This window comes from Myripristis murdjan, chromosome 22 (genome assembly GCF_902150065.1).
Source record: "Myripristis murdjan chromosome 22, fMyrMur1.1, whole genome shotgun sequence".
NCBI lineage: Eukaryota > Metazoa > Chordata > Actinopteri > Holocentriformes > Holocentridae > Myripristis > Myripristis murdjan.
Genome location: NC_044001.1, coordinates 17,846,459 through 17,873,068, shown reverse-complemented (window position 1 = coordinate 17,873,068; position 26,610 = coordinate 17,846,459). Strand labels below are relative to the sequence as shown.

Sequence of the window (26,610 nt, the reverse complement as noted above, 5' to 3'; positions counted from 1 at the left end):
TAGTTTAATACCAAACACACAGTAAAGGAATTTTCCTATGTTAGTTAAGAACATTTCATTTTTGGAACATTTAAACACATATATGATCAATATGTGTGGCTCTGGACACAAGACAAATTTTGGTAAAAAAAAAAGCCTCAAAAAATTATTTAAAAAAGAGCAGATTCTTTATTAGAATATTTTAATCTGTAGTGAGCAGAGTGACAACTTGGCCCTTTTTTTATGAGAACGCAAACCATCTGTGCTAGGTCGAATCTCATCATCGAGCCAGCTGACAGCCACTAACCAGGCCTGCAAACACAGAGGGCAGATTACCGTCTGAGGAAAACACACATGCACTTACTGTCCTCAGCGTTCTAGTGGTTTCTCTAACAGCGGGCTCCATCAGTGCTTTATGGAGCTTATGGCAACACACTGGCACAACCTATGCATAACCACTCACTCCTATTGCTCAAGGCTCATTAAAAATCAACATTCACAAAATCAGTTTACAGAAAGCACCGTACATCCTAACAGCTGGAGATGCACAAAGATTTGAGTGTTTTGTCAAGTAATTCTCCACGTCTGCATGACACCATGACTCTAAAGCAAACCCTGATGAAGCTACTGGTCAATCTGTCTGGGAGCTGTGAAGGTATTGCATTAGTGTGTCTCTCTAGGGGTTAGTGTGACTTTGTGCATCTCTAAGGATCAAACCTTGTGGCTTTATAGTGTCTTGACTTGTTCACTGACTATGTCCATGTATGGTTAGATTCCTGATGGAAACGGGCTGGGATGGAGCAATACCCACACACACAGACATGCAAACACAAATAAACATATTTACATGTGTGCGCACACACACAAACACACCTCTAAAAGGGTCCCTGGCATTGTGACATTTCATATTTCATTTAAATCCATGAGGGATTACAGCCCTGCAGTCAGGAAGGAAGAGGGGGAAAAACACTCATCGAATCCATTAGTTTTTAACGTTTAAAGGACCATCAAAGATAGACTGATGGATGGATAGTGGGGTGGGTGTGCAGCGCTGGCGATGGGGAGTGAGTAGTGTGTGGCACAGCGCAAGTCTGTCCCAGATTAAACAGCCACTCTAATCCCCCATTTCTGCCCCCAAATTGGGTTTCCCTCAATCTCGGCCTTGCCGTCCTAATGTGAGAAAAAGAGAACTAGAGCAGAGACGGAGGCAATGTAATCATCACGTTAAAAGCTGTCAGAGAGGAAAAGGGGAAAAAAAGAACAAGATGTAAAGATAAAGCAATCGAATCAGTGAGTTTGAAAGGAACAAGCACAACTTGATTGGGGTCAGTCAAGGCTTCCAAAAGTCAAGCCCTGTCCCTAGAGGACCGACCACCAGAGGTTACCCAGCGAGGCATGGCTCAGTCCTGCATGTGGACTTCTCTTAAACAACTTTAACGTACATTGTGACCGTAGTGCTTCTGCATCAGCATTTCCCTCAACCCATACTCAGTCCCAGGTTGGTCCCATAACAATGTGCCATGCATGTGCTCTGTCTGTGTCCAGCGAAATAGCCTGAAAAATTCTCCCATCATCACTGAGATCTTTCTCTCCTCCATAGATCCATCCCCAAGTCCATTCATGCAAACTCTTAACTAAACACCACTATACCATCTTAAATCCCTCTGGAGCAGCAAATCTGAACCAGGAGAGGAGGCACACTGCCTCAGACTTTGTCCCTTGGGTAGGCTTGGCTCAGTGTGCCAGCTAGATCCCTCTGGACCTCATCATGGGGTTCGCCTCTGGCTCTGGTGGAGCCGGTCTCTCTCCTGCAGCAGGTGAGTAATGGCAGAGCGGATGGCAGGAGCCTGGGGGTCCGTGTGCTCCTTCTCTAAGTAGAGTCTGAAGTGCTGGGCACTACAGGTCAGCAGGCTGTCTGGACTGTGGCCCCGATGACCAGAACGGAGGAGCCTCTCACAGGCCAGTGCCAAATTCTTGTCCCAGTTGGAAGGGTAGTCTGAGTGGGCCTCCACAATCTCCTTGTACAGCTGCCCAGCAAAAACAAACACACACATTACGCACACACATACGCACGTAAAAGGAGATATAATCAATAAAGCCGAAAATGACTCTTCAGTGTCTGTCATGTTTTGTCTGTGTGTGGCATGCTGATCTTTCCTCAGGATGACTAATGCGTGTTTTGCTGAGGTCAAACTCACAGTGTAAGACAGCTCAAAGAGGCGAGCTTTCCCCTCTCCCTGCATCCTTTCTGCCAGGTCAAACAGAAAGAAAGCCGTCTTCATCCTGAAACAAAGCACGCAGGCTCAGGGCTAAGTGCTGGATGGATGAGCCATGCAGATCCACACTCTCAGACGCACCAGTCCAATGGAGTGATTTATGTAGATGCTGCCACCAAATAGAATGTACATGTAGATGCTCTACCACACAAGACTGGTTTATGGAGATGTTCTAGCAGGGTAGCATGCATCGTGACGCAGCTTCTCTCTGCAGACTACAGTGTGCAACCTCTGCAAAGAGGCGAGAGACACCAGAATCTGCAGTGAAAAGTTGAACGTACCTGGCTTGCCACATCTCCTCATTAGCAACACGTTCCCAGGACCCAGGATGGAAACTGTTCAGAAGCAGATAAAAGAACATTTCTATATCTAAACAGCTTCAAGAGTTGGCTTTGGCACAGTTCCACTAACTATAAATGATTTTTTATGTGAATATATTGTTCAGCACAACTGTGCAGGTTTTGACACACCAAGCATCAATGTTTGAGGCATAAACATTAAATGATTGAGCAACAATACCAGCTAGCACATTAGACATGGAGTAAACCACATCTCCCTTTTTTCATTTCGTTGACTATACACTTGACCTCTTCTTCAAAAGAATATTTTAGTAGGGTTTCCGAGCTAATATTTGGCTTGTGGGCATCGGCGGACACGCTTGTCGTGAGGGTGCGGGAAATAATGTCACAGTATTCAGCCGTGGATATCTGAGTGAATGAGGGGCTGCTGGCAACAGCAACAGAATATGGAGCTTTGACTAATTCCACTTTTGACACAGTTATTGACAAAACGCAATAAGAAACTCATTATTTTTCATCTTCAGTCTCATTTCAAATGGCTGAGGGCCTAATGTCTTGCTCTGCTTGAATTCACAAAGAGCTGGATCACAGCATGGAGAACACAGGACAACCTCGCTGGAAGGGAGGAAGCTCTGCGGAGTCGGTGCCAGGATGACCAAAGACAACAGAAAGGAACGGGCAAGCAGATCCTCTCTGGTGCTGGTAATGAGGCGCGTGATGAGGAATCTTTGGCTGATGTTGATTAACTTTTTGAGTTAATGTTTCCAGTGCCATGTAAAGATCATGAGTAGTTTTAAACAAGGAAAAATTGGCAAGCTGCTTGATTATGTACTCAGCCAACAATGGGTCCCCCATACACTTACAGCCTACTGAGTTTATGAGCTATCTGCCCAAAGGCGGGGATGACTGTGTGTGTGTGTGTGCATGTGTGTGTACCTGTTGTGTGGTTCGCTCCAGTTGTAGAGGTTGCGGGTGTGTTGGGCCCACTCTTCAGGGTGAAATTGTCTGTGGACAGACACCAGGTAGTCACACACACCCATGGGCCAGCGAGAGAAGCTGCGCTCCCAGCTCGGGTCCCCATCAGGCAGCCCAATGCAGGCAAATACAGCTCTTCTGCAGATACACACACACAGGAGGTAGAACACACCCCTAACTATCTCCCATTTCACACAACTCATTCTCACCCCAGGAAACCACTGATGACTACACACACATATGAAAAGCATGTTTATGTGTGTGAAGGCTAACTCATACACATTTCCTCACATCCAAACACCCTCTAGCTTCCTTCCAGCCCCTTGCTCATCGTCACAGCCTTGGGCCCTGAGGGTTAATCCCACAGGTCAGTGTTGCCCCTCTCAGAGACAGGCATGTTGGCCTGGCAAATACTGCCCCCTGGTGGGCTTGGTATTAACAGGTCTCCTGCCTGACGCCGATCTCCATTCCTCCCAGAGGAGTGAGTGGTGAGAGCAGGGAGGAGGCAGCATTCAGCCTGCTAGCGACAGTTTAAGCAAATCAACTAGATTAGCTGACTTCTGTGGTTCATCACACTCCTCTTACAGCTGCCGCAGTTCTATTGGCTGATCTTTCCCCTGTGCTCGCCCCTGTTTCGACCACTCCACTGCTGTGAGCCTTATTGTATCACACACTTGTTCAGGCCATTGTTGCCCTCCTCGTTCACTCTCTCCAATTCACACCCCTCTGTTCAACTGCCCCCACCGTCCCTTTATTCTTTTCTCTCCCTGTGTCTCAGCGCCTTACCGTGTGTTGTGGGACAGGAACTGCTCCAGACTGAAGGTGTCCTTCTGCTCAGGCTCCACCGGGTCCCACCAGCGGCCGGGAAAGTGGACCCCGGGGTGATGCTGCCCCAGCTTGGCCACATACCAAGTGTATGTCATCAACTAGAGAAAAGAGCACCACCAACTCAAGTCAAGTCGCTCACAGAGGATTTATTGACTTTATTTTAATGTTAAACACTCTAGATGTGAGGTTCTCATTTTTTTTTTCTTGTCCTCATTTATTTTTTTATTTTCATACTGTGGGCACTGAGAAGCTCTTTGACACTGCAACAGTGATTAGGGGCTGTGACTAAATAAACTTGACAGCAATGAATTGGCTAGGTGCCCAGCCCACATGGGCCTACAACACACATCTATATATCACACAATATCTGTCTATATAAAAAAACACCATATTCCTAAATAAACTCAGGTGTCTAGTGCTTCTGGGTAAGTCTGGTATCACATTAAGCTGTTAGTAAAGCAGTATGTTCCTATTTTCAGTTTTATATCAAATATCCAAACCACAGATAAAACAGTGTTACACTCAACATAAACAACACAGTGGAGACATAAAAAAAATCTGACCTCCTGATCAACCAGGCGTACATCAGGCCGTACGCCCTGACAGTAGTGAAGGTAGCGCAAGGAGTTTCCTGGCAAGTCTCCTCTGGTCAGGATGATGGAGTCTGTTGGGACGGAGGCCAGAACCTCCCTGCCGAACCTCTCCACCACAGCGTTAGCGCTCTGATCACACTCCCTGGGCGCATCACACACAACATGCTATCGTATCATGTCACCAAAACAGCAGTTGTGTTTGCTTGCATTTAAAAAGGTTTGGGTGTATATTTATTCCTACTTAAAAAGTGTTTGTGTGTGATGTGCATAACTCTGTAGATGTGAGTGTGCGCCTGTTTGTAGGTACGCTTTCAAGGTGCTCTGAGGGTAAGTTGTCAGTGCCCCCGCCCCATCCCCTCTGCGGCATGCTCTGGCTGCCTATCTAATCGTGGGGAGACAGGTGTGATGGGTCTGACAGCACAGGCCATGCTCTCCCCTTGATCAAAGCCGCTCAGTGATGGCTGTCTGGCACTCCCCAGCACTACGCTGGTGTAATCTGCCTTCTCGGACGGCTAACATCTCAGACTGAGCTCTGCGAGTGGAATCTATGTGCTAACCGTGCCTCTCTTTAGCCCCTACCATGGGGTGAGCGGAGAAAAACCTGACATGTGGAGTTCAGACCTCCGGTTTGAAGCACGGAGGAGAAACAAATCGGGTTGACTCAGGGAAAACTAATGCATGGGGATTTTAGAAGGGACTAGAATGAGAGAGGAGTTTTTATTTCTGTTTAACTAAACTATATAAAGTACTATTTAACAGTAACTTGGGGCAGATTTTGAGTCCAATATATAGCTAGAGGAAGGCTGTAAAGTAAGAGTTTATAAAATCAACCTCATGCTATTTGCATTGATCACACAAGTATGTACAACTTTTGTGTAGAAAGCTCATGTAGCTATGTTTATAGTCAGAGAATAGAAAGTTAAAAACAAGAGTGGCTCAGCACAAAAACACTATTTCCACTTGTAATCCCTATGGAAATGCATTACAAAGAAGCAAATCATGCCAATCATGAAAAGTCATTGAAGGAATCAGGTATCATATGCGAAACAGTAATGGGTTCAAGAAACTGCTACAGAGGGCGACCTTCTGGATTTATTCTATTAAGGCCACAAAACACCCATGTTTAAGGAATTAAAAGTTCAGCTACTCATAGGTGCTTTTATTTTTTAAACCAGGTTACCATCAATCACCAACAACATCATAACCTAACTAGACCACACCTCTTTTGGTTGAGAGCAACACCCTCATGAAGACTTTGGTAGTCACACGGTGTGGGTTACAGTAACAAGGATTTTAGTGCCTGAGCACTGATGAAAATCAACCTTGGCATTCCACAGAAAGTTTCAGCTAACTTAGTATGATGCTCACCTACGATTGGAGTGGACCATATGTGCCAGAAGAGCCATGGTGAGCACCCAGCCGGTGGTCTTCCACATCCCCCCTCTGCCCAGCCTCCTCTCCAGCCCAGTGTGTGTCCAGCTCAGGCCCAGGCCTGCCAGCACACACACTGCAGCATCACTCTGCAGCCAGAAACGCTCAACCTACAGGGAGTGCACACACACACACACACACACACACACACACACAATTTCCTGTAATTTTAGAAATGTAGGGAATGAGTAATGAGACATTTTAGTTCCTAGGTTAACCCCCCAGGCCATTTACTGGCTCTTATTTTAAGATTTCTAGAATGATACAAGGACAACTGGGCTGTAATTGTAGTTGTTTTTAAGGGGGATGGAACCAAGCAATAAAACCTGATGATGAATTTCATTGTACTTACATATTTCCATATACTGAGGCATTTTTAAGTAAATGAATCACATACTAGAAAACCCTTGAAAGTCTTTAGGTAAGAAAGCAGACTACAGAGCACATCCAGGGCCAGGGCCTCCAGGATCACAGTTCACCCAAGTCCTGCAGCTTACCACTCCAAGCAGCAGGGGTCTGCTGATGTCCAGGTTGGCTCTCCAAGCAAAAAACAGGGAGTAGACCAGCAGCATTGAAGCCAAGAGCCAGGACACAGAACATGTCCTAAAACAAGAAACACTTTGAGGGCACTGGTAATTTATACACAACATTCAAACACTCAGCAAAAAATATAAGCAATTTCTGTATATCAAATTTGGTATACATATATTTACTCTAATAAAATAATTTTTGTTTTGAATACTGCCGTGAAAACATTATTGCCAGGATTTAGATCACAAGCTCGAGAGTAAATGTATACCCCAGCCAGCTTAGAGGTACATGATTGATTTTCTAATGCACAGTGAGTCATAATGAGCTGGTGCCAGCTACTGAATCACAAACCCATTACTGTACAGCTGTAAAATGTACTTCTAGACTAACCAGTAAAAAATTGCAATAAAAAATGCTGATCTGAACCTGCAGAAATGCTTAAAAGTCAGAGGAAATGACAATTAATTTTTCCTCTGTGAACAGATGGATCTGTAGGTTTCCACTGGCTGGCCACTAACACACACTGGCAAGCTTCCTCTGCTCGTGTGAATTCACGTCAGGTCTTCTCACATCACACAGACTGGTTAATAATTAAATGTTGCTTTCTCAGTTATAACATTTTCTGATGTAATGTACACTGCACATCAAGCATTTCCACTAAACATTTACATTTTAGGGAAATTACCATTTGCATGATTTCCCTTTGATATCCCATAGAATGACCTTTCTCTTCCTCTTCAATGTATGTGTGTGTGTGTAACCAAGTTTATCAAAGTGCACCCCAGGGGAGGGGGAAGCCATAGGGGGGGTGGGGGTGTTGGAGGGTGGGGCAGGGCCCTGGGGAGAGCCCAGCTCTGAGGTTTTCCCGCCCCAGGGCTCCGCTTGCTTTATCAGCGCCGCCCCATAGACCCCAGCAAAGGCACCACTGTAATGAATTAGTGGATCAGACAGCCCTGCCACATACAGATACATACAACCAATGATTTGCTTGCACACATAAACATGTTTCTGAAAATCCCAATATACACACATACTGTACATCGCCCCTGTCTTCGTTTGAATGTGGAGCATCACGACAGCATGACAGTCGGGTGCCTCTGAATCTTTTTGTATTCTTTTTTCTATGATCAACGTTTTGTCAGTGGTTTTGTTCCATGTTTTTAACTCCAGGGGACTGGATTTTTGGTTGAAGTGGATGCCGAGGTGTGTGACAGTTTGGTCTCTTGCGGGGTGGCATCTTACTCATCTTACCTGTCCCGCAAAGAGAGGAGCAGGCCCATTCCAGCCAGCACCAGAACAGGGAGGGAAAGGTCTGCTAGGCAATGGTCCAACTGGGCCCTGGCATAAGCACAGACACACAGACACACCCAAAAAAGCATGTGATGGACACCAAAGACTAGTTCTGCACAACCTCATTACTCTCCCTGCTACCACACTCAAGGACACCAATTACTAAATGGCCTCATCCCCTATCAAAACAAACTCCTAGGACTGTGCACTCCTCCTTTCAATCGGATTGACAGACACCAATGACTGTGTCACCCACCCCCCCTGTTGCCCCATCGCCTCCTCACAGCGCCTGTCAGTCACAGAGCACTTGCTCAGAGCAGTGAGATAGTTTCCTGCCTCTTCCTTAATACCCATCTCTATTTGACAGCTTATTGAGTCTCTATATCTCTCAATGTACACTATGTGTGTACGTGCGCACAGCTGTGTGTGTGGCTGTGTCAGCTTCTCGAGTGGGTTTACGTCTCCAGTGTGACATGCCTGTCATGTTCGCCTCTCTCCCCCATCTTGAAGGTGTGCTTGTCCATCAAGCAGCGGGGGTGATGGGAAGGGGTGGGCGCTCGGCAGAGGGGGGCTGGTAGTGGGGGGTCTTAAGACGCATATGCTCCCCCATCCCGTCAGCTGGAGAAAGATACCAGAAGTGGGATAACTGTGGTGGTGGTGGTGGGGGGGAGTGAGAATCGGGTGGAGGTGGTGGTGGGGGGGGGTAAGGCGTGGGGAGGGGTGTATGTTGGAGTGGAAAAATACAATTTCTCCAGCTCTATTGCAGTGTCTGTCATCACAGCTTGTCACGCTTAAACACCAGAGCTGAGTGATCATTTCAAACTGCTGGAGAAACAGAACACAGAGATTTGGCCCTCTAAGCAGGTTCAGTTCTGCTTTGATGGGAGAGAGTGGAATGGGAAGAACAAAAGCTGCTGGGGAGAGGAGAGAGAGAGAGGGAGAGAGAGAGACGGGCTGAAATTACTCTGGCCTCTCAGAATGGATTGGTTTGTCTGTGGTTAAACCTGTCTGTCGAAAACACCAGAACCAGAGCCCAGAGTGGTTGAGTCTCCCTCCTCTGGAACTACATGTGTGTGCCATCACCGCCGTGCCTCCAATCAAATTCCCCCATCCGCTACATCCTCAACAGTCCCATGATCCAAAAAAAACCCAAAGAAAAAAACAGCGGTGCCAAGGGTGAGCAGATTGCCCACTGGTCCAAGAACACAGAACTAAGGCTGGACAATATGGAGAACAAGGAAACATGACCGTATCTTTGACCACATATCTAAACATGGATATTGTGATTATGTTGTAGGGATAACAACTGGTGTTTTCTTGAGGTATTACGATTTTTTCTAAACAATCATGAATAATGTGAAAACAATAACTAAGCAGGTAGAGGCAAATACAAAAAATAGCTGGAAAATTTCAGAATAAGTTCAGAAAATTGGATTTCTTTGCTGTAATCCAGCCTTTAAAACCAAGAATAGACAACACATATTCCTTATCACAATATTATGATATTCAAAATCCCAGACATTATCTTGTCTTGTATCACAATATTGATATTTCACCCAGTCCTAACTGGAACCCCAGATATAATTTTGTTGATGTGTCTAGAACAAAATATTGAACCTATGACCTACACAAGATGATTATTCCCAAAAAAGGCCATTCAATGTCTAAATTACATTGAGGCATATTGTGACAGACAATGAAGACTTCATATAACCATCTGTGTTTCATCGATAAATATTGTGTCCAAGACTCTGGCAAAGTCAGTGCATAAGCCCATCATCAGCCAATCAGTGTTTCAAATGTTTAGTCATCTGAGGACAAATTAAAAAGAAACTTAATATGTTGAAAAAGTTCAAGTAACAGATTAAAACAGCTGTTAATTGGCATACTTACTGCAGCATTGTGGTCAGGTTCACAGAGGCCTCAGTCTTTGCCTGCCAACATAGAGAGGAAAACTAAAAACTATGGTGTGCAACATGAAAATGCCCAGAGTGCAAATATCAACTAATGACAAATGATAAAGAATTGTATTAGTGTGCAGGTATATTAGCTTGTGTATGTGCATGTGTGTGCTTGCTTGCGTGCGCGCATGGTGCATGTGCAAGTTATGTAGTATGGATGTGTCAGCACCAGACTGAACGTGCCGTATTCAACCCTCAGCAGGTGGGTCAGCAGGCCGGACAGGGAGGTCTGGTCCCCCCAGCTCCAGCGGGCCCTGTTGAGGTAGGAGGAGATGGGCAGGTAGATGTAGGGCAGAAATCCAGCCAGGAAACACACTCCCAGAGACACAAGGCCAAAAAAAGACAGCTCCTGTCAAAAAAAAAAAAAAATCACATATAACAGGTGTTTCTAAACGTTTCATATCAAGATTCCTCAAATGAACCTACAGCACATTAGAATACTGACCCCTTTTGAATGAGGCTGCAAAAATGCCATGTTAGATTTTGGCAGCAATCACACAGGACATCTGGCATCGGTGAAATTCACAAGCTAGCATGCGCTGAATCCACTGAGTTTGCATTGCATTGAGGGAGAGTCTCAAAATCTTGAAGCAGTCTGTACAGATTTCAACAGTGTCAGAGCCCATCAGCCACCATCTGACGATGATAAAACCTCTGGGGGCAACGGCCAATATTTCGGGGTTCCACTGTTGCTGCTGGTGGCTCACTTGTGTTACTGTTTCTATTTCATTTGTTACACAAGTCAAATGTTTCTCCACACAGTTCACAAACATCAATCATTTTTGTAGGTGTTTTATTGTTTTATCTGTGGTTTTACCGATAACAGTGTTTCAAATATATATATATATAAAAAAGGCTATTATAAAACAGACGACTGAGCACACTGACAGAAGACAAGTAAAGTGCACATGATGCACTGTCATTTTTGGTGGTTTGCCTGCATTCAGCTGGCCTTGCCACTGCTGGGTAGAGAAAACATTAAAGTCTGGCATAAAACAACTGAGTTCACTAAAGCAGAGATCAGAACTTACTTTGTGATGGTAAAATCGGTGCAGGACCCAGGGAATGATGACCAGCACGTACAGCACCAGGGTGTGCTGGTTACAGAGCCCCAAGCCACAGCACAGCGCCCCCCAGTGTGCAATCTGACAAAAGCAGAATATAACAGCATTTCAGACACAAATTCTAGAGCAGAATAATTGAACAAAACAATTGCGGTGTGTGTGTGTGTGTGTGTGTGTGTGTGTGGAGAAACACTGTTCTTGATGAGGGCGGAGGAGTGATGCGTTAGGTTACCTTCCTCCTCTGGGGGGCGTTTTCAGCACAGTGAAAACTGGCCGTCAAGGAGAAGAGGAGGCCAGTGAAAAGGTTGTTGAGGGTGAAGACCTCGGCCACCATGGACCACTGCCAGCTCAGCCTGGACACCGCAAATACCCCTCCAGCCAGCACCGCTCCTGGGCCCGGCCCTGCCAACCTGACAGAGTGGGACACAGGAGATGGAGAAGTGATGCAGACACTTTCGCAGCTGCAGCTCAATTTGATCAAGATCTATACAGAAAAAAACAAAGTGACCATTTATAATCATTTGGGGTGTGGGGTTGGGAAGGGCTTTTTTTTTTCTTTTTTAATCACAGAATGGGACCTGATAAACCTGAGGATCAGACAGTCCCAAACAGAGCGGTGACGAGCCAGAATAAGTCTCTGTCAATTCTTTTCTTTGGCAATGCAAAAGAAAATGACTTTTCAACTTCTAAAATGTTCACTAAGTATTCAAAAGCTTCATCAAGGTTAACTATAACATATTTGGTTTGGGTTATAATAAGTCTACAGAAATACACCCTAAAATATTCAAATCTAACAATTTTACCCTTGCTTTTATGTGTTTTCAGCTGCAGTTTAAACGTTTTTTAAAAACTGTCCCCTCCTCTACAATTTTAACATTTTCTCTCCTAAAGAAAAAATACATCTTGGGCTGTGATTGTGAAGGTTTTCTAGGCTGCAAACCTACTAGTATATTACTAATATTTTTTTTTACAGTATTTTATTCAGCCTACCTTATGCTGTAGTGACATGAAAAGGGAAGCGTAACACAGCCAGCAGCTTCAAACAAAATTAAAATTCAACAGTAAAAAAAAAAAAAAGCCACCATTTCCTCCAGACTAATTTGGGGACCCATTATAATCTTCCCGCGACCGAAGTTTGCTTCTCGGACAAGACCTTGAAAAACACTCTCAGTGAATTGGGCCATTCACATATCATGAGAACTCCCTGCCTAGCAGTCGGTTGATCTCAAGCAGACTAGCACAGAAACCACCGTGGTAGAGATAGCACTTTATCCTCAGCTTCTTAAATATAATGTGTGCACAAAAGTTTTCCCCTTCCTCCTCTCCTGTACTGTCTCCATCTCTTTAGCGGTAATTGAAGCAAACTTGGGATAATCTGTCATATGCTAAGACCCACCACTTACTAAAATGAGAGACAGAGGGGGAGAGAGGCGACAAATGATGGGGAGGAGAAGGGAAAGAAAAGAAAAATAGTGCAGAGAAGTGTGCGTTGAGGGGTGAGAGAGTGTGCGGGATGAAGGATGAAATATAGAAAAAGGAAGAAAAAAGTTCAAGAAGAGAGGGGAAAAAAGGGAGAAGAAAAAAAAAAGCAGCCCAGTCCCCGGCATGCTGGCTCTGAAATATGAGCAGGCTCGACAATTAGGGAAGTCAGGCAGTATGGCCCTTTCCGCCATTGTGTGGAGTGGCTTAGAGTCCTCATCAGCCTATCAGCTAACTGACAGGCAGAGAGCTGCTCTATTCAGCACCGCAGATACAAGCTGCAGGCCAAACGGCTGCCAGGTCCCTTATGACCCCACAATCCCTTGCCGGTGACAGCTTCAAGCTCCATAGCAAATTAGGCGCTCTCACATTACAATCGCAGAAGACAGATTCCATTAACGGTATCTGAAATTGAGTAGAGAGCAGGCCCGTTATCAGACCTGACTCATAAGCACCGCCATTAATCACAAGGCATGATACCATTTATACATTTCCAGCTCTCTGCCTGCCGCTGTGATAGTCAGCCACAAAAGGCCTGATGAGACTTAGGCTAGGGGAACAATGGAGCTTTCTGAGGAAAGCGCGGTAAATCAGGAAAAAAAGGAGAGGGAGAGCGAGAGGAGGGTAGAAAAAAAAAAACTCTTGCTTGCTGACTACTTCCCCTTTTTTTCTTGGGTTTTCTCTCTCCTTCTCTCCACTCTTTTTCCTCTGTGTTCACTGTGAGGCAAGCCTGGTGTATGTGTATGCATATGCGTCTGTCTGTGTGCGTGCGTGTGTGTATGAGTGTGTGTTGGGGGGGCACTCTGTGTTGATGGGGCGTCTAGGAGTGGGTCTTAATAAGAAGATAGCAGCGTCTTTCTCGCTGCACCGCTCCAGGAATTAGTTGTAACTTGAAGGAAGGATGAAGAAGGGTGGGGGGCAGATGGGGACTTTTGTTGAGGTGCAGAGACCCCCCGCACCCTCAATTCTACCCCCCTGCATGACAATTAACCCCCCAGCTCATACACTTAGCAGGGGGGCTGGTTTTGGGGTAGCACTGGGTGCTGTGCAGTAGCGAGGGTCCACGGACGAGGTTATTACAGCAGGGCTGCTCCAGCTTCTGATAGCCAGCCAACATCCGTCACATATTCAGAGATGCGTACGCACACAGACACACAGACCCACACACCCGCACACCCACACACATACTCCTGTTCTTCGACTTCTTTATTCTCCCTGAGTGGCTGACAAATCTCTCTGTTAGAGCCTGTCAGTCTGTAAGAGCCCAGTGATGTGTGTACAGCACGGCTGTAAATGGCCTGTCTGTCTGCACGGGACCACCTGGGTCCCAGGCAGCCTCTCAGCCTTTCTCCAGGCTGGCTGCTCCCAGGGCACTCAGATAAAGCAGGAAGACACTGACACCGACGTAGCCATGTTCCCTGTTATCACAACTCAATGCAGTGCAGGATGCTGCTGTGCTGTAATGTTGTGCCTCAGTGACAATAGCCTGGTGGAGACATGGCAGGAGAATAACACGGCTGACAACGAGAATATTCCATCCTGAACTGATCCGCCCTGCCAAAATGTCTGTGTCATCACTTGGGTAATTAACTCAATGACAAATAATATGCATAAAGCTTGAAATAAAGCACAATTTATTTCATACCTGGAAATCATGGGATGGCTTTAAAAAAACAAAATTACCTATAATTAAACTTTTGTTGCTTAAAAACTCAAAACACTAGAAATTTAGGTGACATTAATGTGAAAAAATAATAAATAGCAAAAAATGGCAAAAAAAAATCTACAGATCAGCTCAAAGTGAAGGGAAAAACAAGCTCATGCTAATAAAAGACAATGATACAGTCGGCTCTGGTAAGCAGCGTCCCCTTCAAGGACACAGCAATAGCTCAGCATAATCACTCTGAAGTGTCAAAACGGGACCTGCCTCATTTACCCCCTCAGTTCTACAGTACGGGCCAGAGACTTGCCAGTGCCAGTCGCCTGTGCTAAATAACAGCACACAAAAAGCCTATACCAGCACTCTGCGCTGAATGAGGCTGCACAATAGAGCTGGCCAGGGGAGCCACTGTCACACACCACCCGAGGGAGCAGACAATACCACAGCTGTGCCATCACGGATCAGCGCTGCACTGTTCTCTCTCTGAGCAGCGGTTTGGGGAAGCAGGGCTGGAAAAGAATCACACATTCCTGAAGAGGTTAGAGAGCCCGTGGAGGAGATGGCCTGGCCGGCCTGGCCTGAGGTTTCCAGCTGGCCCTAGCCGATGCCCTGGGGTTTTTCTGTAGCCAGGACACCAGGCAGGCTATTTAGTAGCCATTATATGACACTGGTAAGTGTCTGAGGCAGAAATTTCAGAGCCGACCAGGAAAAAAGGCAGCACTTCCATTGATACACAAATGTAAGCTATCACAATCCATGGAAATTATACTCATCATGAAAACAAATACCCTGAGTGTATTCTTTTCCAGAGACCTTCAAAAAAAAGTATGTTTAAATCTGGGATGCCACAGTCTAATTTTCAGCCAATAAATGCACACCAAAACAAGCATTTCTCTGCCTTTCCTCCCTCCATCCAGAGTATGGCGAGGAAGCTGTCTGCTCTAACAGAGAGGAGGGTAAATAAGGGCCCAGGCTCTGCTGCTTAGACACCCCTCCTCCAGGAGAGCGCTCCAGTGCTCCAAGTGCGTGTAAAATTAATCACCACAATTCTGCTCAAACAATGCAGCCACTGACATGACAATTTCTCCCAGAATGCCATCTTAATCTCCACCCAACACACAAAAATTACAGGAAGGGAAAAAAACACACACAAAAAAAAACAATTTACAAAAATCCTGTGTTTATGCAATTCACAGAATGCCATTTTTATTGCTGCTTTTTCAACAAAGTCATTAGGCACACACCAGTGATACATAAATGTCGCTGTATAGATTCCATTAACTAATTCTGGGTGAATTGTAATTGCCGAGTCTGATCCGTCTCCGTGCCTGGTGCCTTATTAAGACTGCCTGTGGTGGGTGAGAAATGTAATATTGACGTCCGAGGCAGACACAATCTCAGGCCCACGGGCAAAAGGAATATTAAACTGTTACTGTATTCTGCTGTCTATCTAGCCCTCCCTCCTCCCCCTCTCTATCCCCATCCCGTAGCCAGTAATGAGGAAATAACATCTTCATTAGACATCTGTTTAACTGTATTAGAGGATGAGTCCTGGGGGAACCATTGGTCATGCTGAGGATGGGAGGGGGGGTAAAGGAGGTCTGTTGGACTACAATATGATGGGGAGATGCTGCACAAATGGAACAAAAAGGCCACAGACTGGGGGCTTTCAAACAGAGAAAACTACAAATTGACCCGTGTATATTGAGGAGAAAACAGCAATGCTCGTGCTCTCTTTTCCCAACTCACTACTCGGGATAAAGATTTTATCTGAATGTAGCAGATGTGAGAGGGAGGGGCAATTTTGCCACCTGCAGGGAGAGGTGAGAACAGTATCATACAAAAAAAAAAAAAAACTCTGTTCAGCTGTTTCCAAGGTATAAAGACTAATGTAAGAGGAAAACTACGCAAAGGGGCACACAAAAACAATCCTCCCCACGCATTGCTCCAGAGATGACCCCAACAAGATACATGCAACCTTCCAGCAACTCCGCCCCTGTGGAAAAACAATCTACCTGAGCGGGTAGCGGGGAGCAGGGAGGGGGGGCGCCGTCAGGACCATATGGTGGAGGTCCTTATAAGGAGCTAGGGACACAGCACTAGGCAGGGAATGGCACCATGCCCGCCCTCGAGTCCACTGAGGCATCAGCTGTGCCACATGGGCAAGCTCTTGGCAGGTAAACCTCTCACAGGTGTGCATTTTGGTTTTCGAGGAGCCAAAGAATGGAGAGGGCAGACGCATTTGGTGCGCCTCAAAGGTCCCGTTATGTAATCATGTGATCGAACAAAGTGTGAAAAGTGCTGATGGTTGAGCGCTGTTTGTGTTGTTTTTCCGCGCGGATGCCTGTCAGTGCACTAGTGTGTCTGTTCCTGGTTTCTCAGGATAAGCTCGGGAATGGAGAGAGATTCCTCTCAGGTAGCACAGATTCAGAGCAGCTTTAGCAGATAAACTGTGAGACGAGAGAGCATAGAATACCGAGCTGTCTGGATTATCCCTCTATGAAGGGTACACACATTCCTATTCCTCTACAAACTCATGGTCGAGGACTTCAGGATTCTACGGGCCAAATGTTCTCTCTATGAACCTTCAAGTGCAATCGATAATAATTATCATTATGGCCACCATCCTCAAAGGCTTGTCAGGCCACGGTGTGAAAACATAACAAGACATGCAATTTGGCCATCAAACCATGTGATCAAGCCAAGAAGACTGTAATTGACAAATCAAAGGGAAGCTAAGTGCTACATTTAAACTTATGCAAGAGAGAAGTGGCTTCCAAGCCTATCAACTTACATTCCCCCACATTAAACACGGCAATCTGGCCGACTAATTTAAATTGATACATCAAAGGCTTGCCATCTTGGGTATATTCCAGATGAATTTCAAGGTCTTACAATTTACTATTTGAGAGAAACTGCCTTCAAGTACCCGTATTAACTTCAATGTATTTAACCATCCGCAAAAAATCACACAAAGCAATGATTTGTTTGGGGGGAAAAAAGTCTATTTCTCAGCTGATGCATACCTCCAAATAAGAAGTAGTGGAAAAAGTTCATGTGGGCCTCAAAGGGACAAAAGTAAGAGAATACATTAAAGAAGTTGATAAAAGCTTGAGTAATTCAGTGCACATCAGAGGGATATTAGATCAACTCTTTTTTATTAATATACAACATTGTAGTTGTAAATTGTAAAACCAAATGATTGTCCCTTTTTGACTTTGATTCTTCCTACATCAGCTGGCACCCAGGGGAGCAGCATCACTGTGCAAAGCGTACTTTCAGCTTTTGAACATTAGAGAGGTTGATTATGTTCAAAACAACAATTGGTGTCATTGCAAGGACAGGGCAGGTATGAACGGGTGTCAACTGGTCAGTCTTGGCATTTCATCTGAGGGCCAGGCCTGGCCGGAGGATCCCCACAGGGCTGTGGCATGCAATCTATGCCAATCTACTGGCTATGGTCAAAGCACCCAATGGTGTCCATGCCAGAACCAATAGGGAGGTCTTGACCATCCGGAAAGCCTCTCCCCCTCCACCCTCTCCCCCCTCCTTTGCCCTCTCCAGTAACCCCTCCACCCCTCCACCCCTCAAGCCTTACCAGGCCAAGTCTGCCAGCTGATCCACAGCCACAAGCTCAATCCAACTCAGGCCCCGAACAGATAATGACTGAAACCTTTTATGCTTATTTTTCAAATTGAAAACTGCAGATTATACGTACATACTTAAGAGCTTATAGGGTGTGACTGTGCGCTCTGGCTGAGGTCCTCAGTACCCATCAGCCCCTGTGGGGGGTGGAGGTCCTCATAATGACTTTTAACTTGACCATAATCCGAAATTGGATCTAAATCCCCAGAGATTACAAACAGGGCTGCAGTTAACATGCACTGTGATCCAAATATCACCCAGGCCGCTTGGATATTTTTTGGCTTCAAATTCACCATCTGTAAATGTCTGGCCAAGAGCTGAGTCCAATCCTCCAACTGACTGGTAATTGATCAAATGCATTAGGACCAGGGGGTCGACAAGGAAATAATGCCAAACAGCCCTCCAGAGGCAGAGCGTTCCTTCCCTTCTTTCCCTGTCCTCTCTCTCCTCTCTCCTGTCCTGTTCCGGGCAGAGTGGCCGGAGCTGGCAGGTTTTGATTCACCTCTGAGGAGTGGTGAGGCAGAGCGGGGTCTGATGCTGCTGCAGCCCAGGCTTTGGGCCAGTCCCCTGGGGAGCACTTCCTCTCCAGCCCCTGTCCTGCTCCAGCAGGGTTGACCCTGTACCCTGACATACTCCGGACCACCTGCCACCTAGCACCAACCAGCCAAGCACACAGGAAATAGACCCAGCCCAATGCAGCCCACCTGGGAACACATGGCCCGGCAACCCTGTCCTCGCCTGCTTTCCCTGCTATCGTTGGGTCCAAACAGCTTGCCAAGGCTTGCAGGTATACAGCAGGTACAAATTACATCATATTCCACAATTCCTATGCTGGGAGAGTAAATTAAAAGTATCTGACGTGCTTGTAAAAGCCACAGTGCACATAAACAGGTTGAGTTATGACAAAAAGGAAAAAAATCTTGACACTAAGCTGCTACCAACAATGAAATGTGGAAAATGACTAAGATCAGCAGACGGCTAATGTGAGGTAGTCCAGCAGACCTTGTGAGATAAAAACACACAAAAAGAGAAGGGGGAAAATACTCCTTACATGATGGGGTCAGCAGCAGGCGAAACTGCAGGGTGGTAGATAGCAATGCAGAGACAGTAACACACTCTGTGCTCCTGATTGAGTGAGGGGAAGAGACGGTTGAAGAGAGGGGAGAGGGAGGAGCAGAGTTAGTGATCCTGTTCCTCTCAGACCCAGGAGGGAAGAAGGGGGAGATTAGAAATCGTGCCATGTCAGGATTGGGAGCATGCTGGGCAGTAGGGGGGTAGGAGAACAGGGACTTCGGGTGGGGGTTTGGGGGGCAATAATTGTGACATACATACACACACACGCACACTCGCAATGGGTGGCTGATGGGTAAACAGGCTGGGCATGCTGGTGGGAGGGAGGAGGGAGGCTGGGCTCTGCTCCTGAATACTGAACAGAGGATCAGGGACGCCACTGCCAGTCAGTCAGGACCCAAAAATACTACTCTCCATTTCAGATGGCATCAAAATGCAAAAAGTCAGTAGGGGAATGTTAAAGGATCAGAGATCTAAACCACAAAGATGCCCTCTTTGGGTATTCAAACATTGCTTTCTTGACCACTGTTGCTTAAAGGACCATACCAGCAATTTTGAATGGTTGGCCCATTGACTACAATTTACCCACATTTTACACTTCAACTAACCATTCTAAAGACTTCACAACATATAATCAAAATCCACCGATTTTCAAATTTGAATTTTTGGTTGAAACACCCACCTTATAATGTTATGCTTCTGCGGTCAGTCATTACCATTCATAAAGCATGGAATGTATAATTCGCTGTTTCCCCGGGACTAGTCTGCAGTGTTTCAGTCCGCCAAATTTCAAGTCATCAAAGTATAACAGTGCTGCTGCTTTTAGGAAAACTAAGGCGGACAACTTTATTATGGTGATAGGATACTGGTGTGAAGAGAGTCTGAAGTGTCTGAGAGTTCATTTTCATATCATACTGGAATGAACTGACACCAATGGCTGGATAAAAGCCGAGAAAAATTATATCAGAGTTCTAAAATACTACTGCCTGCTTTGAGAAAAGATAGTAACAGGAAGTATACATTTTGAGTATATTAGGCTAAACATGTAAAATCACTGATATGATGTGATTTGTTGAGTAAGTCAGTGATATCTAAATGATTGTTGAGTAGTTACATCTATGTAGGCATTATGCTTATAAAGTCATTTAAGCCATTTCTGTTATTAAGGGCTATATGAATAAGTATATTCCTTAAAACACTTAAAAATGCTTTAAAAAGCGTATTTTAGTGATGACACACAAATATGTGCATCATGTAGCCTACATTTAATGTCTTTTCTTGTACCTACCTGCAGACGGTGAAGCAAAGGGCCCCGCTAGCTGCAGCCCCCAGCAAGCTGCTCATCAGGTTGACACTGTGGGCTGGAGAGTGGGAGGGCAGAAGAGACATAGCCAGGCGAGCAAGCAGAGTGAAGATAGGGTAGCCTGGAGGATGGGCCACCTAAACATTACAAGAAGGGACAAAGAGATGCAAACCCACATATGCAACGACATGAATTCACAGCACCAAGAGAACAGTGCAAGGTTTGCTTCAGTAGCAGGCTGATATGTTGCAAAGAGCAATTGTTGCACTTTTTTTTTTAAAAGAGAGAGGGGGGATATGAACAGCTAGAGATTGGGAGAAGAATACAAAAACTATCAACCAAGGCAGGGGTTGAGCAAATGTGAACCAAACAGTGTGAAGGAGCAGTAAGAATGTGTCATTTCCATTAGCCCCTCTTGATTGAGGGCTACACCTGATTTGCTCTCCTCCCCCGTGTGTTTGACAGGGGTGGTGGGCTCTAGTGTTGCAGTGATGGAGAAGAGTCTGACATAGCTGGCCTGGTGTGGCCCGACCGCTAACTGCTATGATATGAAAGCCCTCATCTCACTCTTTCTTCCTCCTCTTTCTCCTCCCCCTACTCTCTCCTTCTATTCCAGTCTCTTCCCAAGGACAGAGCACCTCCCCAGAGCCTGTGCTACAACACGTGGTACTTGCCAGCCCCAGCCCCCAAACCACCTCCGAGCCACAGTCACTCTCGCCTGGGGGATCTCGGCAATCACAGCAATTAGCCGCTAAGTCTCCTCCACCCTGATAAGAGCTCAGTCATTAAACACAGACTCATTCCCTGGCACTGATAACATGAGCCAGCCAGGGAGAAGGGGCAGCTCTTCAAATGGAGACAGAGCTGAAAGGTGAGAGTGTCTACCTCACCGGTCATCTCAGACGCTGCAAAGGCTCCCTAGCTGTGTCCAAACATACAAATAACTACACCCAATTCTGACTGAAGGGGATGGGGGTAGAGCAAGCATTGGAGGAGAAGTCGAGGATGAGCAGAGAAGCAGAGGAGAACAAGCAAGTGAAAGAAAGACATATAGAGAGAAAGAGACAGAGAGCGAGCAAGCAAGGGAGCAAGAGATGGAGCAATAAAGGACAACAGACACTAAACAGTCAGTTTAATAAACTAAAGGGCTGGGTCAGACAAGCAGATAGCACCACCATAATGAACAGGAGGGGGGACAGAGAGGGGGCTGTGTGGCCGACAGGAATGGACAGACAAGCAGCTAAAGGACAGCTGAGGGACAAAGGCCACAGGGAGCAAGGAGAGACAGAACTGCGGAGCTCTGGGGATCAGAGAGGAGGGCCAGCAGCCTGGGGCCCTGGGACGGCCTAGGAGCCCTGGGGAGGCCTGAAAGGCAGACAGGCAGGCCACACGGACTGCAGCACTAACGGCAGGATTACTGGCATAGTGACACCGACACAGCCTCCCTAAAAGGATCACAGCGGCGTAATAAACTTTATTAAATAATAAAACTTATTATAACTGTTAACCCGATTTAGTTCATTCTTCGCGGCTTACACACACACACAAAAAAGAGGGGTGGATATAATAAGCCTTATACCGTACATAAGGCAAAGCCTACAAAAGCCATCGCCTTACCATTGACTTTAATTGGATTTGAAAAACGGGTTGCAAATTATAGCATTCTCTACTTGTAACTTAGTAAAATAAAGTGTATAGAAAAGAGGGGAAAAAAACCTGTGGACTGAAAGTAAATTAATCTGCTTTCTGCCCATGCTTAATTAAACTTCCTTAATGCTTATAAGAGTTAATGAGTGAATTGATTAAACAATACAGCTAATACTTACCCCCAGCTCACAAGCAGTGGTGATCAGCTCTCCTGTGGAAGAGAATAGGGGAGGAAATTAATGTAAACCCAATAATTATTATTAAGAGACAAGTCTGCTCCCAAAGTTTTCCCAAATCAAATACTTGCACTGGGGTTTTGCATTAATTTGCCAGGATCAAAACCTGCAAATCTTCCCAGTGTGACATTTCCTAAGCGGCACGCTCATTCTCTTCATCTCTCACTTCTCCCCTGATTCCTCCCTCCACTTCTCCTGCACATACACACACATACAAACACAGACACACACACAAACCATTAGACTCCCTCTCCAATGCTCTGTCACACAAAGACACACATATGCTGATCTGAGAATAATGCTTCCAGTCCCATCCTCCCCATGCATCAGGGTCCCTTCCATTCCTCTTTCTTCTGCTGCTCTATGTGCCTCTCTCCTGCTCCCACATTCCCAGTGTCTCAGTGTCTCGTTTAGTCCAGTGGGCACATACAAAAAGACAGCATTGGTGACAGTCACAGAATGAGGTAAGCTGTAAAAATAGGAGCTGGTTGCAAAATTTTTTGACAAGCTCTGTGTGGGGCGCGGCACAAACTGAAAAGAAAACCCCTAAAAGCCATTTGAGGCAGCCTAAATGTATCTGGGCGCAAACCCATTTGTGCCGGAATACACCCAGAGCGTTTCAAATTATACTGATTTCTCACCCAATGTTTGCATCTCCCACTCATGAAAATTGAAATTTGGTTCAGATTAAATGACATTGATAAATGTTTGGATTCAAGACAGCACCCTCTACTGGTACCACATGGGTAGGCCTGCATCACTTCTCAGCCTTCAGCCAATAAAACAGTGGCCTCTTTTCCTGCATCAGCACTTACAGAATAATTAAATAGTCCCTTGCTTACCCAACATATAAACTAAGGTAGACATGAAAGTAACTTACTAAATAAATGCACTAAATATAGTCCAAGAAACAAACTGTTCTAAAAAAGCAGAAAGTTTTCAAAACATTATGTACGGGTTAGACTGAATTGCCCTTGAGTATTACACACAGTTTAGAGTAAAAAAAAAAAAAAAAAAAAAAACTTGTAAAGAAAACAAGACTAAAACCTAAGACCATAGCTGGTTATTTTAAATCCAAGCAGAGTTACGTGTTTTCTATAAATTGAAAATAAACAAATAAACTTACTTTTCAATAGCCAGAACTTGGGCACTGATGCAATCCCAACATTGTAGAACACAGTAGTTGAATTTCAGATGGCGTTGGCTGCCTCACTTATTTTTTAACCTTGCCGATACAGTGAATTACGATGCCTAAATTTCTGCCACATGAGGAGCCCTAACTCTTATCAGTCTAATGGACCATGAAGCCAGAACTCCTCCACCTGCACAGCTTAAATGTTTTCACAGCTCCATTTCACCTGGCATGAGCCGCCAGCTACCTGCCATCATTTTACATCACACTTTCTCATCCTTCATCGGTTTCAAAATTTCACTCATTTTCCCTCAGTAGTGGCACACTTTTACACTCCATTCAGCACAGAAACTCAAACTAATACTGGGCCAAAACATCCGTCTCAGTGCCACAGAGATGCAGTTCTGCAGCCCCAGTACTAAAAAGGGAAAATATTGACTCGACGGGGTAGCAGCACGGGCGCCAAGAGTCTTTGTGATAGCGGAGCATGGGCACCCACACCAGTCTTCCCATAATCCCCATCATTTCCACACTCCACATTCCTAGACAACAGCGTACCCGCGGGGCTGCGCTCAAGCCTCTCCAGGGCACATCACACCTAAAGAGATTAGGACACAGAGACGGAGACCTGGAGAATTCGGAAGGGTGTTCAGCTGGCACTATCAGAGCGGGCATCCTGCACCGTCCCTAAACACTGTGGAGAAGGGGCTGGCCATTTTTCCAAAGGCCCCGCTCACTAGGCAGCAGCACAACCAGCAGGACCACTCGGCGATCCATTTGCCTGCTCTCTCCCCGTCTCTGCTCTCTCCTATCTGGCCGAGCTTTTCATGCGCTTTCATTCTGCAAATGTGCATTCCCTTCTGCAGCTTGTATGCCAGGCCAGTACAAACCTGCTAAGCAGAGCCTTCATGCCCTGAAGTCCAAACATTTACAAGTCCATAACCTAGCTATCATTTCCAAACTGTTTGTAATTGTACAAGGCATTACTTCATGAACTGCATTAAATCAATGTTGTGAAACACAGTGGCCTACAACATACAAAGTTATGTTGGGCTAAGTACATTAACGCTTAAGTACATGTGAGAAATGATGTGGCCGAGGGATGTGAGTATAGTTTTGCCTTGTTACAGGACAGTGCTAATCTATCTGTATCACAACAATGAATTTAAGTTAGCCAACCTAAATAATGACTGAATCACTGATGAAATGATCTGTAATTTAACAATTTCTTATATTTGAAATGTTTTTAGCATGGAATAATACAAACTTAAACACACACATTTACATGCTTATCTTTAGTTTTGAGAGAATTCCAGTTCCCCTCCATGAATAGATCCCTACAGGGCCGGACCTATCAATTCCCAAAATCAATTAACAAATAATCATCATTTTTATTTTTTTAAATACGTACAACACTGGGAAGCTGATTATTTGTAGACTGACAAGTTTCCCAGGAAGTCAAGAACTTTCAACCTTACGGTGTCATTATTAAGTGTTTAAATTAATTGTGTTCTAGAGATTTTTTTTTTTTACTTGTGTAGCATAAAAAGTGAATGCAGAATTCTTAAAGATAGAGGAAACAGTGACAATAAAATATGCCAATGCAATTTTTACTACAAAGTTATTTATTTATAGAGTTTCTAGAGTATTTAAGTATAGAGTTACTTCACTACGTTTGACTGGAAACTCATCATCATTAAAAGTTGCTTGTAAACTTGTGAATGATGATCACATGTCTAATTCCATACTGATTTACTAATGGATAAAGGATGCAAGGCATGGCTGGCAAATATGGCTTGCAAGACAATAAACCATGACCACCTCGATACTAAACATTTTGCCATAAAGCTGGCCTCTGTGTGTTCCTACTACCCTCGACGGATTGGCCCAAAAGGTTTAGAATCCCTTACCACACCTTATCTAAAATCACACAGAAATATGAATTATATTTTAACAAACATTTACACAGAAATCAAAACAGTCAAGCTTAAAAACAGAGGACCCCCGCAGGTCCATGTATATTCAAGTGTGTCTCCAACATTGGTGCATGAACTGAGGACACCTGATTCCATTCAATTGATATAAAAAAAGGAAAAAACAGATCAATCTTGGTGAGTGACAACCCATTAGAAGGTGTCTTTTTCACAGATCCTAACAGGATCTTGGTACATCCACCATCTGCTTTGATATCTGATTTGAGATTTGCTCAATGTTTTAATGTGGCTTTGAGTGTATTTTCAATTGTACTAGCAGTACTAGTTTGCCAATTTTATGTTGCTTTTGTAATAATGGTGCTTTCCTCGTGGCGACTCCCTTTATAAAAGTTTTTTTTTTTTTTTTTTTTTTTTTTTAATTGATTAACTTTGGCTACAAGCGCTGTTGCAGTAAGTGGTGGAAGTGAAATGATCACTTTTGGTGATACAAGCCTGAGTTTCAGGTTGATCGCAGCGGTACCACGGACAGCACCAGTCTGGCTGCTGCGGCCGGATCAACGCAGCGCCTCATGATTGGCTGCCCGGCTGCAAAACAAAGCCACATGGCCAGAGGAGCGCTAGCTAGCCCGGTAGCACCGACCTGAGTCTCCGCCGGGGACAGCTCTCTGCACACAGGGCACATACAGGGCGGCGACACAGGCGACAGTGGCGCCGGTCAGTATCCAGCTGCTCCTCTGGTCCGGAGACATTGCCCCCTGCCCAATGAGAAAAACAGACATTTTTACACAAAAGCTAACAATGACTAGCTACCTCTCGTTAGCATCTGACGGCTACGAGTCAGGCGCGTGGAGTAACGTTACCGCGACTCCAAAGGTCGTACCTCCTTTAAAATACAGCTCTGACCATGATATACTAGATTAATTAATGTTAAAGTGAGCTATCATTTATCTTTACGCTTAAAGAAGTGAAACGTCTCGATTCCAGGAAGTAGTCTCACCCCAAAACTGGCTCACACCAACGACGTGCTGAACTCGCGATAGCATGCGCGCAGCGTTCCTCGAAGTTTGAGCGAGTGGTTAGCAGCGCGTGTCGTGGCCAGCTAAGAAAACATGTAATCTGCGAGCCTTGTAGTAGCTGCTAGAAAACAGGTTTTCCCTCGGATGCGTAGCTCATGCAACCCGATCCGTCTGGAGATTTCACTTCCTGGTTCAGGCTGACTTGGATGTGATTTGTGATGGCAGCCCTCTCCCATCATTCGGTCCTGTTCAAATGGCTA

The 26,610-nt window shown here is 45.3% G+C and overlaps 2 protein-coding genes across 4 annotated transcripts in view; one reads left to right on the top strand and one right to left on the bottom strand.

Moving 5' to 3' along the window:
- Positions 1 to 26,610, top strand: part of LOC115354312 (inositol-tetrakisphosphate 1-kinase-like) — a 578,973-nt gene that overhangs the window by 40,042 nt on the left and 512,321 nt on the right. The gene's annotated exons all lie outside the window — the stretch shown is intronic.
- On the bottom strand, positions 149 to 26,610 carry tmem260 (transmembrane protein 260). Of its 3 annotated transcripts, XM_030044644.1 has the most exons (17): positions 26,332 to 26,610; positions 25,975 to 26,089; positions 22,212 to 22,243; positions 20,371 to 20,522; positions 11,460 to 11,637; positions 11,195 to 11,308; positions 10,333 to 10,512; positions 10,096 to 10,136; positions 8,164 to 8,250; positions 6,879 to 6,984; positions 6,319 to 6,491; positions 4,921 to 5,092; positions 4,316 to 4,455; positions 3,491 to 3,667; positions 2,537 to 2,590; positions 2,178 to 2,262; positions 149 to 2,006 (listed from the first exon to the last, which is right to left on the bottom strand). In XM_030044644.1, the coding sequence occupies exons 2-17, from the start codon at positions 26,081 to 26,083 to the stop codon at positions 1,746 to 1,748; spliced, it is 2,061 nt and encodes a 686-aa protein (XP_029900504.1). In that variant the 5' UTR covers positions 26,084 to 26,089; positions 26,332 to 26,610; the 3' UTR covers positions 149 to 1,745. The 3 variants fall into 3 exon arrangements, with proteins under 3 accessions (XP_029900504.1, XP_029900505.1, XP_029900506.1); XM_030044645.1 differs by lacking the exon at positions 2,537 to 2,590; XM_030044646.1 differs by lacking the exons at positions 25,975 to 26,089; positions 26,332 to 26,610 and adding an exon at positions 23,395 to 23,913.